The sequence below is a fragment of the Corvus moneduloides genome, chromosome 14, assembly GCF_009650955.1.
Source record: "Corvus moneduloides isolate bCorMon1 chromosome 14, bCorMon1.pri, whole genome shotgun sequence".
Taxonomy (NCBI): Eukaryota; Metazoa; Chordata; class Aves; order Passeriformes; family Corvidae; genus Corvus; species Corvus moneduloides.
In genome coordinates, this window is record NC_045489.1 from 4,354,366 (window position 1) to 4,369,803 (window position 15,438).

Genomic DNA, 15,438 nt, shown 5'->3' on the forward strand with positions numbered 1-15,438 from the left:
TTTCTAAAAGCCTGCTGTGCTTTATAAAAATTCTAAATGTTGTTTATATATCTTGTGTATTGGTGACTGGAATTAGTTTGTGTTCTCTTTTCACAGATTTAGTCCATTTAACCTGTCCATCAACTAAAACTGCAAGGGAAGATTTAGAGCCTGTTGTACAGAAGTTATTTAATCTAAATACAGAAAAAGGTAAAAATAAATGAATGATGTATTAATGATATTATTTTACATAATTATAATTTACCCTTGTAAGTAAAGTATCTGTTACTGACTTCTTCAGCTGTGGCTTAAACTTCAGTATGCAAGGACACGACCATGAGTGTCTGGGAAGTTCTTAATTTTCACACTTTTTTTTTCCATGAAACTTACTTGCTGTTCAGCACATCCTTGAAAGGTGCAGTAGTGAAATGAAATGTTTGTGAAGCTGTTTTTCCACACTTTCCTGGTTTTAGTGATTTCTGTCACCTGGGTGTCCCTTATGAAAGTTACCAAAACCCCAGAAGTTAGGGATCTGCCTTTCTCCTCCAGCTGCCAGGTGTGCTCAGTGATGGGAGCTGCTTGGGTTGCTTTTGCCTCCTCTTATTCTCAGGCTGTTGCTCAGCTTCTTGTCTTCAAGTGTTTCCTTGTTTGCTGTTTGAATTGAAATTCTGTGGATTCTGCTGTAAGCAGTGGAAGCTTAAAGTTGTTCTGTATTGTTACCACAAAGATAGATTTCCAATAGTGAACTACTTGGCCCTAAATTGAAGAAATCTTGCCGGCTAATTTTATGAACTTTGGCCTTGAGATGGACAATTCCACACCTCAGAGGAAAGCAGCTGCTGATGGAGCAGTTGCTGTCTAGAAGGAAGTAGTTCCTGAAATACTTGGGCTAATTCCACACAAGTTTTTGAAATTTTAGTCCTGAGATATTGAATTTAACCATATTTGTGGTAGGTGCTCACAGAGTAGGTAGTGTGCATAAGGGAGATGATGCTCTGTTCTAGCCCTGGCAAAAGCATTTTAAATACAGTGTGCCCATGCTGCAAGGCAGTAAATCACAGTCCTTTTCTGAGAAAACAATGCTCAACTCTCAGTGACGGGTTTTGTTGGTGTAAATGCAAGTTATTAAGATGTGGGAGTACTTCATAATATTCATAATTGCTTTGCTTTTAATATGTAGAAAACATCTTGGGTTTGTAAATAGAAAACTTTATTAGACTGGAGAGTTGCAAACATTTCTCATTTGTTTATTTGTTAATTTAAAGCTTGCTAATTTTCAACTTTTAGTATTTAACTTCTATCTTCAATTTTCAAGATAGTGCCATGTGTTTGAAAGACTTGGTGAAGAGAAGATCAGCTTAGTGTCTTCTAATCATTTGGGGAGGGGTAACATTAATCTTAATGTTTAAAGTGATCCAGTTCCGAAATGATAGATTGTTTAGAAGCTGACTGAAATTCTTCTGTAGAAACTCTGTGATCATAGGGGTCCTCAGGTGCACTGAGGCACTGAAAAGCCAGTTTTCCCTGACACATAGGCCTTTTTATCATCAGGATGAGGTAGTGGTCGTATTTTAATTAAAATGTCAGAACAAATACTGTTGGAGTTATTGAAAATGAATCACCAGATAAAGTGAGCACTGGGCCATGGCAGGTCAAAGAGGCAAAGTCACCTGGAGAAGAGGACTCCATTCATTTTCCTGCCTAAATGAGGAAGAAGTAACTTTTATGAGCAATGTGAACTTTTAAATATATTAAAGAGCATCTTGCCCTGTATTAAGGCTCAGACTTTCACAGGCTGATGAATTTAATTTATATTTGAAATTGTTCAGTATGGGTAGCACCTATTTTTTTTTAAAAGATACTGAAGGAATAGCATAGATTTATCTCTTTTTTTGTAATTCAACTGCTTTAAAATACTGTTTTGAATGCCATGGTTATGAAGAAGTTTATTCCTTGGAAAGAAGTAAATCTCACAAGGTCTTTTACAAGCTTCATTTATTTTAGAGGAAGTAAAATACAAGAAAGGGGACAGCAAATATTCTAAACAAATAGTATCTATTAAGCTCAAAATCTGTGTTGTGTATTCCTCCCTTGCATTCTGGACTGTTAAAAAGTGACCTTCATCTTCCCAGAGGTTTTTCTGCCTGTGTGCAAAGGGATTATAGGAATGTGCAAATTACTGCAGGAAGGGACAGATTATGAGCAAGTAAGTTGAGTTTGTGATGATTTTGTATTCCTGATGAGTCTTGCAGCACAGTACAACCGTCAGTAAGTGAAGATAAATACAAATTAGGCATTTATTTTTCATTTAGCAGCACTGCCACAATTAGAGATTCTAGGTACAAAGATAAACTGTGAAATGAGAGGGGAAGAAATGTCACATCAGAAATATCTGTACACAGGGAATGCAATGCCTTCGAGTTGGCAGAGCCCAGGGAGGACTTGCTCAGTCTGTCATGTGCTCTGGGAGTTTATCCACAGTGAAGGAGATAATGTGAGAGGTGTTAAATTTAGACCAGGTTTCTTGGTGTAGGGTGCTTGTAGTGATAACTGCTGCTGGTGTGGTGGTAGGGTGTGCAGAGTAAGTGGAGTTTTTATAGCTGTAGTTGGAAAGGAAAAGTATGATGAAGGAGAATCACAGAAAGTTAAGTAATTGGCTTTTTAAAGAACAAAAATACTTTATTACAGTAACTCCATGTTAAAAATTTGATTTCCAGTATGCTAGATTACATATTTACCTTATCACACAACAACACTGATTACTGCAAACACTCCTTTTCCTTTTCAGAGACTGAAAATGAAGAACTGGAGAAACCTAGAGTCCTCTGGGCAGTCTACTTCAACATGAGAGATTCTTCAGGAGTTGAGAAGAGTTCCTATGCTGGCTTACCCTCCAATGTTTTTGTGTGCTCTGGGCCAGACTCTGCTTTAGGAAACGACTGTGCTGTCAAAGAGGTAGGGCAGAGCAGACTTGGCTGCAGAAGTTTAATTTTAAAGACATAAGTCCAACACGGTCTGGGTTATTCTGTTTTATGCAAAAATATACATGATAACTGCAAAATTATAAAAACTAGGTAGGTGGAGAGATCAGGAAATAGCCACAGTCTTTCACCTGGAAGGTAAAGGAGGAGGTACAGTACAAATCAAAGCCAGAAAATCCAGCCTACAGTTCAAGTTGGAAGGATCACCGAAGAAGTTTAATACTTGCAGGACAGTCACAAAGCAAAAACTTACTGGGGAAAAACCCAACACAACTCCTAATGTGATGGATTAGGCCTCCTGGCTCAGTTTTCCTTCTCTTTGCCTTGGTATCGCTGTAATACAGAATTTTCTTTTCAGAGATCCCCTGGATAAGGAAGGCACAAATTCTGAGGCAGATCCACCCCAGCAGCCCCTGTGGTGTCAGGGCACTTTGAAGACAGGAGAACACTTCACAGCTTTGGAGGATTAAGTGTCACTAGGCATTTTTAAAGCTGTGTTTTTAATGGCCATGTTCAGACAATGTGCATGTGCTATCTTCTAACCAGTTGCAGGATTTTTTATGACTAAGTCATAAAACTCTTAAAAATAAGATTTTGAAGTGGAAAGGCTGACATAGCCTGAACTGCAGGGTCAGAACAGTGTTATTAAGGGCTAATGGTATCCTTCATTTTGCTTTTACAAGGCAATAATTTGCTTCCCAGAGGGATAAAGAACTGTAAAGACAAAAAATAATGCAAGACAATTATTATGGTCGCAGTTTCAAATTGTAAATGTATTCCCTTCTAAATTTGATTTTTTCAAACTATTGTTTAAAACAGGCTATGTTAAAAACTGATTAAATACACTTGAAACCCACCTATTTCTGATTCTGATAGCCACCTTTTCTAACATTCAGGTTTGTCTTCCCTTAAGAGCTTTTTTTCTTACCAGTGAATAATGGTGGGATAGATCAGGCCCGGTTCTTGGTGCTGTAGTTCAGCCTTTGTGTTCAATCTGTTGGCCATCAGAGAGATGCTAAGCAGATCTCAGAGGAGGAGCCATCAAGAGCCTAAATCGCTGTCTTTTAGACAAAAATAGAGCCTGTGTTTTTCTGAACCTGATTTAAATATTGAAACAAATGGTCTCAAGTTAAAATGGAAAATATTACACTGTAAACATGTTTCTAATTCAAAGTCATATGTGAGAGCAAAGTGAAGAATAGGCTGAAGATGAAGCAGAAGTCACACCATGCAGGGACCTTGTGGACAAGTGGAGGAGGGAAATAGTTTTAAGTTGGTGGTGTGTCTTCCTCTCCCAAATCACCCTCATCCTTCTAGGAATGGGATGGGAATCTCCAAACAGGAGATATTTGCAAACTCATGGATCAGAACAGTTTTAAAACAGCCAAAAACCCAGTGGGTGTATTAGTCTTGAAGATAGCCTGGAAAATTATATCTAATTTCTCTAATCATTTTGGGATTAGTGTTTTAGTGATACTTGCTGTGATTTATTTCTTCATTCCTGTTAGTATTGCTGAATTCTGTTTGTCATGCTGTGTGATTGCACTGCTGATACATTATTGGGAAGGCAAGACCACAGCTCTTACAGACAACTCTCCATCTACACCTCATATACAAATTACTGCACTCTTGTTTTATTGTAATTCTGTGTTCAGTTCCTGGTGTGATATTGAATTAATGTTGATGGTTGCATTTAGTTGCCCTGAGGATAGGCTAAATGAAATGTAGATGCCATTTATGATCCTTTCAAACTCTGTATGTGTGGATCCAGTAAAGCATCTGGCTTCCAGTTTTCTGTGTTTTCATTCCTGCAACCTGACATGAATTATTATGAGCCAAAGTAATATATTCCCTGACATATTTCAGGCTTCTGAGTCATCTTCATGGTCATGAGAGGATGTACTAAAACTGTCAGGCCAATATTTGTGCTTTAACCTGTTTATTTTCTATCTCTGGAAGGATTTCAGAGTTAATCAAGTGTTGTTCGTTTGGTAGTGGTCCCTGTAAAAGTTGTTGTGAAAGCCCACACAGTTTATCCACAGGCTGGGATACAGTAAAACAGGAACAGAATTTGGTTTTATTCAACTTCAGCTACTGGAATTTCTATGCAAGGGCTTTACATGCCTGTGTCTTAATGCTGGATTCAATTGGACACACACTTCTCTTACTACTAAATATTGAAGGCACTATTGTCTACCTTAATTACTTTAAATATCAAAGTGTTATAATGAAAGAGTCATTAAATTATTATTGTTTATTCTGCATTGCTTCAGCTGGATAAGGTTAACTTAAGAACTTGATAGACCTGAAAGTGCTCTATACCATTAAATTGTTAAGTTATAATCAGTGTCATGATGTCCTACATAACATACTGAGAATTTCTTCCCATGTTCAACCTCGTAATTGTTTGACCATTTTTAGAGTGGATATTTGCTGACTGATTGGACTGAATAATTGTTGAGAACTGCATAGGAAATGTTTGTCTGCTCTAATTTTTCATATATTTAATTCAAAATACGACATCTTCCCTCAGTTTTCTATTAAATACAATAATAGTTGAAGTGTATTTTTGGAGTAGCAAGGACAAGTGCAGACTTGAAATTAAAAGTTTTTCTCTTACCTTCGAAAAGTTAAACCCCAGCTTTTTAGGATGCTGTACCCCCTTGCTCCCCAGACTTACTATTTCAAATTAAAAAACTGTGGGTTTGAAGTAGAGAACAGAATTGTCCATTTTTTCCTATACTAATATAAAAAGTTTTAAACAGTTTTGCATGGGTATGGAAGAGTAAAATTTAGGAAGGAGAATGAAAAACGAAATTGAACTGAGAGCAGACAGGGTCGTTTAAGCAGTTAATAACAGAGTCCTGCATCCAGTGCTGCTGATAGAAAGCCAGTGCCAGTGGGCAGTGGAGTTCATCACAGAGAGCTGTTGGGTACAAGCTCAGTGATGGATTCATCTGCAAACAATTCCCTCTTGTCCAGGATTCCACATGGTGTAATGGGCACTAAGTGACCCCCTGTCAGTTTTGCAGGGCAGGGCCTGGAGCAGGAGGAATATCAAGATGAAATGCATTCCTGCCTGTGTGGGAGCTCTCCTCACAGGCTGCCTTTGGGGGATAGGTTACTGAGCAGACAAATGCAAAGGGAATATTCCTCTGCCTTCTTAGAAACCCAAAACAGAACCATGATCTGCTTCAGGTATCTGCATTTGCCTTGGAAGTTTAAGGACCTGGAAAAGGAAGCCTTGATGAAAATGTGGAGGGCATGTGGATCCAGTAAATAAATTCCCAAAGTCTCAGGTTTTTTGTATTTTTAATTTATTTATAAGATAACCTTATAGATGGGCTATTTGTACATGTAAAAGTTTGTAACACTAGTTAATAGAGCTTCTTGCATCCTTGCAGGGTTTTAAAGGATTTTTGGCCTCTGCTTGTATAAAATGCCTGGTTGTCTGGAATACTGTGACTGTATTACTTTGGTTCTATTTTCTCCCAGATTTTGTAGCTGTATTGTCCATGCCATAATAACAACCACACTGGTGTTCCAAGAACTTGTTTCTTTTTAATATCTTCCATTGCAGTGGCCAAAAACTTGTGGTGTGTATTTAATTTCTAAACCTTGATGGCATGAAGTGCCATTATAAATTCATTCCTTGAACTAGATCTGTCTTTTTATCTAAAATACAGTTCTTTTCACACATACAATTCTGTGTGCACACAGGTCTGTGCATGTAATACCTTGGAATTATAGACAGGAGTTTTTAGTAAACCACATATGTATTTGGATATATTTTCAGTGGTAATATTCTGTTGGATGAGAACAGTTCTCAGCTGAGCTATGTTTAAGCTGTTCAGAAAAGGCGAAATAAAAATTCTTCTGCTATTTTTAAATTTAAGAAGGAAACCCATACAGCCATGATATGGATTGTACATATGTACAATCCCTGGGTTTGCTTGTTCCGTGAAGTGGATCCCTGTCTCTGGAAAGAGCCAAGATCTTTCCTATGCTTTGCCTTGGACTGCAGCTAGGGATAGTTTTATGGTGCAAAAGATCACTTGGCTTCAAAAAAAATCCTCTTTCTTGTTCTCAGTACAACACAGAATGACCAGCATTTTTTACAAAGCCCCATGCTGTGACTTCCCAGTAGAACAATGTAAAAAGATGAATTGCTTTTTCTCTTTTGAGGTCCGCAAGAAGGAATGGATTTCCCATGTGTTTACAATACTGTCAAAGTACTAAATCACTATTGATTTGAAAGAGCGGAGGTTAATCTTAAATATCTGTAAAATATTGCCTCAGGGTGTTACATTTCAAGGTAAAGTTTATGTTATTCTTCTTTTTCCTGAATAGGCTGAGACTATTTTCCGAGAAATGTTTCCAACAGAGGAATTTTGCCCACCACCACCAAATCCAGAAGATATTATTTATGATGAAGATGAGATTGAGCCAGAAGAGGCTGGAGTGAGTAATTCACCAGAGACAAAGCCTGAATCCTCAGCTGAGGAGAGCAGTAGTGGAGGTGGTGCTGCTGTTAAAAAGGAAGAATGAATGAATGAATGAATGAACAGTGTTCTCTTAGTAGAAGAGGAGGTTGACCCAAACTAAGACATAAGGGAGGAAGGGTGAGAAAAAGAGGTTTAAAACCCCCAGAGATAAGTTATTTGCCATTGCCTTACTTTCCTTGGCTTGAATCATCTTTTTTAAGTAGTTTCATTGATAGCTGAGGTATTTCTAAGCAGTCATAGGTCCATCAGATCCAAAGGGGTTTGTAGCTAAACAAAAAAATACAGAATGAAGCATCTGAATTTAAAGTGCTAAAATAGGATTCATGATTTATTGAGATGATTTGGTTTTGTTTTACAACTTGGAAAGAACCCTCCATTTTTTAAAGAGGCAACAAGTCAAAACTAAGCAAAAGAAAAAAGTGCAAGTTTTTTTACCAGTTAGAAGATGATCTACTACTAAAAATCCTTGGATCTCTGCTAATTAAACAGCTGAAGGTGAGGCTCACCATCTGTCCTTCACAGTGATCTTATGAATGGAATTTAAAGGCAATAATATTGACAGTTCTGGAGTGGCTTTGTTTGTATGGTTTTGGAACTGATGCCATAATCAAGTAAGAAATATAATCCAGAAGATGTTCCTCACATGGAACTATTTTACATTTAGTTTTTTTAATAAGACCTAACAGAGACACATTTTCACTAGTGACTTCATTTACTGGGGACAGGAAAATGGCAGAATTTAAACTTAATGCCAGATTTCCCAACAAAATCCAAAGTCATAAATGGAGCATTCCTGTTATTAGTTTTCCTGGATTTGTTGCACTGTTTGGGCCTTTAGTAAGCCAATAGTTCGTTTTTGAAGGTTGGGGTCTGAGAAATTTAGTGACCATTACCTGAGGGGGTTATGGTGGAGAGAAGGTTCAACTGATAATTCCAAAGGTTTGTATTGATCCCAGTTAACAGGATTAAAATTAGTGTGATAGCTGTAAACTATGCATTTTGTAATGATAAATCATGAAGCATTTATACAATAAAATTCATTGAAGTATTTATAAACCTGGTTTGTATGAAAAAACTACAAAATGAGAAAGTTGTTGTAAATATCCATGTTAAACTTGCACTTCTGAACCATGCTTGAAATCAGATATGAAAAGTATTTATCATGTACTTAAAGATTTACTTTAAAATGCACACCCAGTAGATCAGTAGTATCTCTAGAGATCAGCAGGAGTTGATGAGTTGGAGTTTAAAGTTTTTCAGGAAGGTAGAGATGGTTCCAGCAGTGCTTAAATACTGTAAGTGAATAAAAAATGCTGTTGAGTCATGAACATTGAGCTCTGCCTGGCCATGCCACAGCCAGGCTTCTGTACAGTCCCGTGGTGCCCGTGCCTGCCTTGAAACTGGCTCCAGGCCAGAAAGGGTAATTTATTTATTTTTTTACAGCATAACTGATACTGTTCTCTTTGTCCTGCATCATACCCACTGTCCAGTTTGCATTTCAGGGTTAGTGTTTGCACCCTTTGTTGGATAGGTACCAGTACATGTGTCTGTGTGTGCATAATCCCAAAGTCCTCAGAAAAACACGTGGCTGGAATGTTCCCAATGTTCAACAACTGTAACCTCTGGATGCCTGTGATTTAGCAGTTATTTATATATATATATTAATTAGCAGGCTGCCTCTTCATTTAGCTGTAATTTCTCTGTGTATTGGAAAGCATGAGTGTATGGTGATTGTATTTAACATTTACAGATCTGTAAAAGAGCTAAGTGGAGGGACCTATCCCTGTTTGTCTGTTAGAAATAGGGATCATAGATGAATCTCTCATCTGTTTACAAGGAAATCGCTTGATGAAAATTAAAGGTTTGCTTGCAAGTGCATTGTCCTGTGTTTTCTTTCAACATTTTTTTCAAAGAAAAGCACTTCATTTGTTATCTGGGATTTCCTGAGAATTCTCTTGGCTGCTTTCAGCACAAGGACACCTGTAATTGCCAGTATGGGCACCTGAGTTACCAAGTTTATATAAATTCATATCTGAGTGCTCTATGTCCACGTGAAGCCAGGTTTGGAAATAGTGCAGATTTGATTTGAGATCCGATGGAATGATGTGCAAGTTGGAGGCTATGGCTTTACACTACATTGACTGCTTAAAAACTGTTTTCATGTCTCTTTCATAGGGTGAATGGAAACATTAAATGTTTTTCCTATGGTACTTGAGTACCCAATAGCTCACTTGCAGGAGCAGTAGATCAGACTGTTGATCTTGGTATTTTACAGAAATCACGCTCTGAACTGCTTTTTGTTCTTTCTTTAAGTGATGTAAGCATGCAAAGTGAGGGTTAGGCTTATTTGAAGTCGTTTTTAAGGCTTGTCATACAGGATGTATTCAAAAGATAACATGACTTTTTAAAAACTGGCAATTTATCTGTAGGATTATTAATAAATCAAGTTAAAGAAAGATAAGGTTAATTGAATTTTTAAACAAGTAGCTGTATTATCCTTCAAGCACCTTGGAGCTCATACAATATTCACACCTTTTTTTTCCTAAGGAGTGCTTTGATATGTTTGAATTCCCTTTTTAATGAGTACTTCCTTTTTAAGTTGGTTAATTGGATTAACCCTTAATATTCAAAGAGTCCATTTTATGCCATTTTCCCTTCTGTGGCATTGCCTTGGCTGTAGGACTGCAGGTGGTTACTGCTCCTTTGGAGGTATTTTCAGCCATGAAGCTGCTTCGTCTGCTTTTTCTGGTGATGATGATGCTTAGGGCCATTTGACAGGTAATCATTAGAACTTGGATGCTTGCAGACTATGGGGTCTTTTCTCCTATCATTGCAGGGGGATTTATGTGGGCAACTCCTATTAATGTTAATGGGACTTGCATGTGTAAATCCTCCTTGCATCAATGGGAAAATTGACCCCTGAAACAAAATATCTGCGTGTTAGACTTGCTGATTCAGAAACATCCAGGCACTGCCAGCTCCTGTGTGGAAATGTGCTGGAGCATGAGCTGTTTCACTGAAATGCTCTGGAGAGGATTTGGGGAATTTTCAAGATTTTCTCTTTTACATTGTAGTTTATATTTTCTGTAGACTGATTCTTGTCAGAGTTCCCCCAATGATTCTCTTTATGTAGCTGGGAAATGAAGTTTCCCATTCCATACTTAGGAGGTTGCACAGCTCCTTGGTTTGGATCTCATTTTATTTTAGCCCCCTCTCTCTCCTCTAAACCTTTTTGCATCAGCAGTGTGAGTTGCAACAGCTTAATTTCAAGTATAATTTGCTAGTGATGTATTGATTAATGACAAGTGAGACGCATTAATGTTCTGTTTTCACACAATAAGAGACTGGGTCACTTACAATCCATAATCTCTTCTGGAGAAAGGATAAAATTAATTTCCTTAACACTCATACATGTGCTTCAATACCTTGGCAGTACAAATGAGAATTACTTTTTTTATCTGTGGATAAGTTTATTCATTCTGTATTGTGTATGTTGTTGCTCATACACAGTTACTCAGTTACTACTGTAGATATTTCATATAATCTCTGCAGTGCATTTTTGGGTTTTACTTACCTGGTGATTTTATATCGGTAGCAAGTCAGTCCTTGGATATAAAAAAGTCTGTTGTGGAACTACCCTAAACTGCTCCAGAGATCTCTCCTGGCTTTTCTGCCATAATGAGTGCTCTCCTCAGTGATTAATTATCAGTAAGCTCTGCAGATTCTGGTGGTTTGTCTTCTGTTCATGTCCTTTTTAAATTATTTCTGAGGATTTTGTGCCTGCCATTAATGCAATTTTCCAACAAGGGGAGCAATTTGCTGAGATCACATCATGAAATAGTTGATCTGTGTGTTTCTCTACAGTTCCTAACACTTTTACTTCAATGTGTGTATATGTGTGTATTGTATGACAGAAATATTAATTCATGGAAGCTTATCACTTAAACTTTTGCAGAAACCACCCCCTATAGAATGTCCAAAAGTTAGAATTACCTGCATTGCCAGAATTGTCAAAAATATGTGGGAGAGTTGTGGTGGCAGAGCAATTGCCTGCATTCCTTGGCTAAGTAATAATGCCAAGTATCTGTGGGAAGATGTAGAACTGGTTGTGACTCTGGAAGTTTGAGACACTGGTATCAAACATTCATTTATTGCAGCCCAGTTTAACAGTAAGCTTGCTGCAGTGATCAGATGGAAATGCTAGCTTAGGTGTAGGATTTCAAGAACTTTTTTAATGTGGTGAGAGGTTGGCATAGAAGGATTCTTTAAGCTGTAGAGGTGAGTGGTAGGAAATGGTCAGCCATGTGGAATTCATGTTGTCAGCCTTATCTCCAGCAACAAAATAACTTGTGGTGGAAATAGAGCTTATTAGCAATTCCACCATTATGTTTATTTACAGGCTGCCAGTTCCTGTTTGTAAGAGTGAATGGTTCTTCAAAATCTGACTGGAGAGCCCAGCAGGAGTGTTGTAAATCTCACTGACATCTGAGATTTAGAAAGTTGACAGTGAAGTATCAGGAAGATGCAGTTGTTGACTGCATGGGAGTTCTGATCAGAGAGGACTTTAACAGAAAATACTCTTCCTGTCACAATTCCAACAGACAATTTATTTTACACTACTTGCATACATTGACAAATGAGATGGAAGGTATCAACCTGAGTGTTTATCAGACCCCAGATGTATTCTAAACAATTCAGGAAGTCTTAGAACACCCACATTTTTAGATGGAGATTTTCAGGATCTCATACTTCCTTCTGAAGTGCCACCCCATAATTCATTTTATATTTGGGTCTCTGGAGAAGGCCTTAGTGCTGTTCCTACATTCTGTAGGGTTAAGACTAGGAAGTGAGGCAGGCCAAGCCTATGGACCCTCCATCTGCACTCTGAAACAGAGCAGGCTTCTCTGCTGGCATGACAGCAGTTGTTGTCAAACAAATGCACCTTTGGCTTTTAGAGGTGCTTTTGTGCTGCTCCAGCTTCAGGAAGCTCTCATGAGCTCTATCTCGCTCCTTTTCTTTTGGTCTAAGCTGGTCTGGGAAATGCTGCTCTGTTGGGAGCGATTGTTGGCTCAATCCTGGAGCTGAGGTCAGTAATGATGAAACATCTGGGTAATGCTGTACCAGTCTCCAGCTCACCGGCACCTCAAAACCAGTTCACAAGCCATAAAACCAGTGTGGTTTTTGCTGAGCTGGATGTGCAGAGTGGGGAACAAGTTCTTAATCACTGGAAATTTGAGTCTGAGAAAGGATACAAGAGCCTTCTCTGAAAAACCAAAATATAAAAAAAATCCCAGATCCAAACCCTCCTGGGCTGTTCTAGACTCTGTGTGCATAAGAAACTCTGCAATGGCTAATGCAGAATTCTGCATCTATTCTGCCTCAAACCCAAAGATATTTCTGGAGCTCACCCAAGGGAAAGCCATTTAATCATGATGAGGGACCAGCTGTCAGCCCAGTGCAAGGAAACACTTCCCTGCTCTGGGAACTTTTCCCTAGCATGAAAGTCACTGCAAGTCATGGTTGATTCCTTTGTTGTGAATAAATTATCCAGTGGATTCAGCCTTTTTTTCTTGTGCAAAATTTGTGTAAGCCCCAGCTAAGTACATTCAGTGAATCATTTTTAGACTGTAGATTATCCAGGGAGAATCCACTATGGAATTCTTACGGCAACTTCTTAAGTCATGCAGTATTCCCCTGCTCCATATTTGGATGCTGAAATAATACATAATAATGAATACACCATTTTTAAAATCACATTGGACATTTTTAAGACAGAAAAAATGACTTCATGGTAAATATTTTAAAATCTACTATTAAGGAAGCCACTGTAAAATGACTTATTTTGGGGACACTTGTACATGATGTATTTTCTTTCTGTCAAGAGTTTTAAGCCAGGAAACATTTGATTCCTTGCCAGACTCTCAGTCTGATTCTAAGTGAAAATATGAGTATGGTAAAAGCCAGCAGCCCTCTGAGCTGCATTGTGAGGCTGTTCCTGTCTGCCGAGGGATCACTTGACATGCACACGTCTGAAAGCACGTGCACAAGTGTCATGGGGGGACAGAGCAGGACTCCCATGAGGAGTAGTACCAGCAGTGGGTTGTGGATGCACTTGGCACTCCAGAGAAATGGATATATTTTTTTGGCTCTGACACTGCTTTCCTCACTGAACGTGGTTGAGTCATTTCCCTTTAATGCTTGTAGTAAAAAGGTGTAAAATGGTGACAGGTATTTTCTGAAGCCTTTTGGGAGGTCAATGAAATAGAAAAGTAAATGTATTTGAGAAAGAAAATGAACAGTGGTAATGATAACTGTAAAAATGGATAGCAGGAATATCTGAGGGGCAAATGATCTGAGGAAAAAATCCAATGTAACTCTTGTAACATGACAGGGGTAGCAGATGTTTTGTTATTCAAATCCCTTGTTCCATCCCTGACATTTCCCATGTTTCTCAAGTGAGGTTTCTCCAATCAGCACAAACTCTTTGTTTACTGCTTAATAAAAATAACAAAATTATCCTTATTTTTTGAAATCTTTTTCTGATTATGCGTATTTTGCTGGCAGATTGTAATGCGTATTGCTTCATTGTTTAATTAGGACTTAATGCTAATGTCATTAACATTCTAGTCGATAATTCAGTAGGCTGCCTATTTATAGACGTAATGAAAGTCATAACTTTCGGTAGTGAAGTGCTTCTGACTGTGCTATTAAATTAAAAATAAACTTACTCTAACCTGACATTAGCTTTCAGTTTCATTGTCCATGGTCCAGTGAGTCTGAAAAATGCTGCTGCATGCACTAAACATGGGGGTTTTTTAATGATTATTTTTTTGGTAGAGTTTAACTCATCCTTTCCTTTGAGAGAAAAAAAAAAAGGAAATAGACTAAACTAAGCAAGAATCTCAGAAAACTCTGAACAGAAGTTTGAAATATTATCCTTGAAGAGAATTGGGATTTGCAACACTGAATTTAGGTAATTGGAAGCTTGTCCAAATTTTATTCTGTGACACTGCTTGTAAATCAAGTAATTAGACAGCACTTCACCTCTCAGTTTCTTACCACAAATATGGATGTGTGCTTTATTTGTGGTTATAAAGTGCAAAATAACTGCTAGATTTTGTACTCCATGTAATCCCTTTAGTAGGGATAATGAATTCTATGGATTTATTTCTTCATGGAATTTCTCTAAGCATTTGTAAAATATTATTTGCATAAATAATCTTTTCTAGGGAGATTTCCAAATAAAAGCTGTGGGCTGGATACGTGTCACAGACTGAGTAAGCACAGCCCTGTTTTGGAGAATTTTTCACCATTGTCCTTAAGTCCTTAACTTCTAAATGCAGTTTATATACAGTGACCAGATCTTGCACATTCTTATTTTAATTCACCTCTTTACAGCTTGAATTCTGTGTATTTGGGCCTCATTTTGTAAGCTTTGTAACATGTCCCAGTTTAATTCAATGGGTCTTGTTATTGCGTGCTTTGCACTCTTTAATCTTTGATTCAAACATCATCAAGGAGGTTTAATGGTGCCAGGCCAAGAATAATACTGAAGTAATAAGTGGGAAGTAAGAGAAAATAAGGAAAATTGCAAGTCCTGCTGGTCCCCTCCTTCACATGCACATGGGGAGTGCGTGGTGGGGGGAGTAAAATGTGAGAGGTGATGAAATAGTTCCTGCTTGAAGCTTTGCAGTTATGGATGATTTGTTCTCTGGCCACGGCTGGGCACTGCCAAGGGGAAGGGGCTGCTGGGACATTGACCTCATCTTGCTCTGGGACAACTAAATGCAGCTCTGGATGTGAGTTTCAGAATTCTGTGGAGTTCAGAGGAATACGAGGTGAGTTTTGAGTTCCTTCTGGGCACTTCTGTCATCCTTGGGGATTTTGCAAAGACCAACACTAAACAAGGTGAGGAGATTGTTCTGTGCCCTTGATGCTGGGCTCTCCAGGACAGCTCATTCTCTGCTGGAGCC

The 15,438-nt window shown here is 38.2% G+C and overlaps 1 protein-coding gene across 2 annotated transcripts in view; it reads left to right on the forward strand.

Moving 5' to 3' along the window:
• The window catches only part of CHM (CHM Rab escort protein), a 60,733-nt gene extending 46,752 nt beyond the window's left edge, over nucleotides 1-13,981 (forward strand). Inside the window, exons 13-16 of one of the 2 annotated variants that reach the window (XM_032123740.1) lie at nucleotides 97-189; nucleotides 2,768-2,934; nucleotides 7,311-7,479; nucleotides 10,146-13,981. In XM_032123740.1, the coding sequence (XP_031979631.1) occupies nucleotides 97-189; nucleotides 2,768-2,934; nucleotides 7,311-7,479; nucleotides 10,146-10,240 (524 nt within the window). In that variant the 3' untranslated portion in view covers nucleotides 10,241-13,981. Of the gene's footprint in view, nucleotides 1-96; nucleotides 190-2,767; nucleotides 2,935-7,310; nucleotides 9,344-10,145 lie in introns of those variants that run through there. The other variant, XM_032123739.1, reaches the window with a different exon arrangement.
• The last annotated feature ends 1,457 nt before the right edge of the window (nucleotides 13,982-15,438 follow it).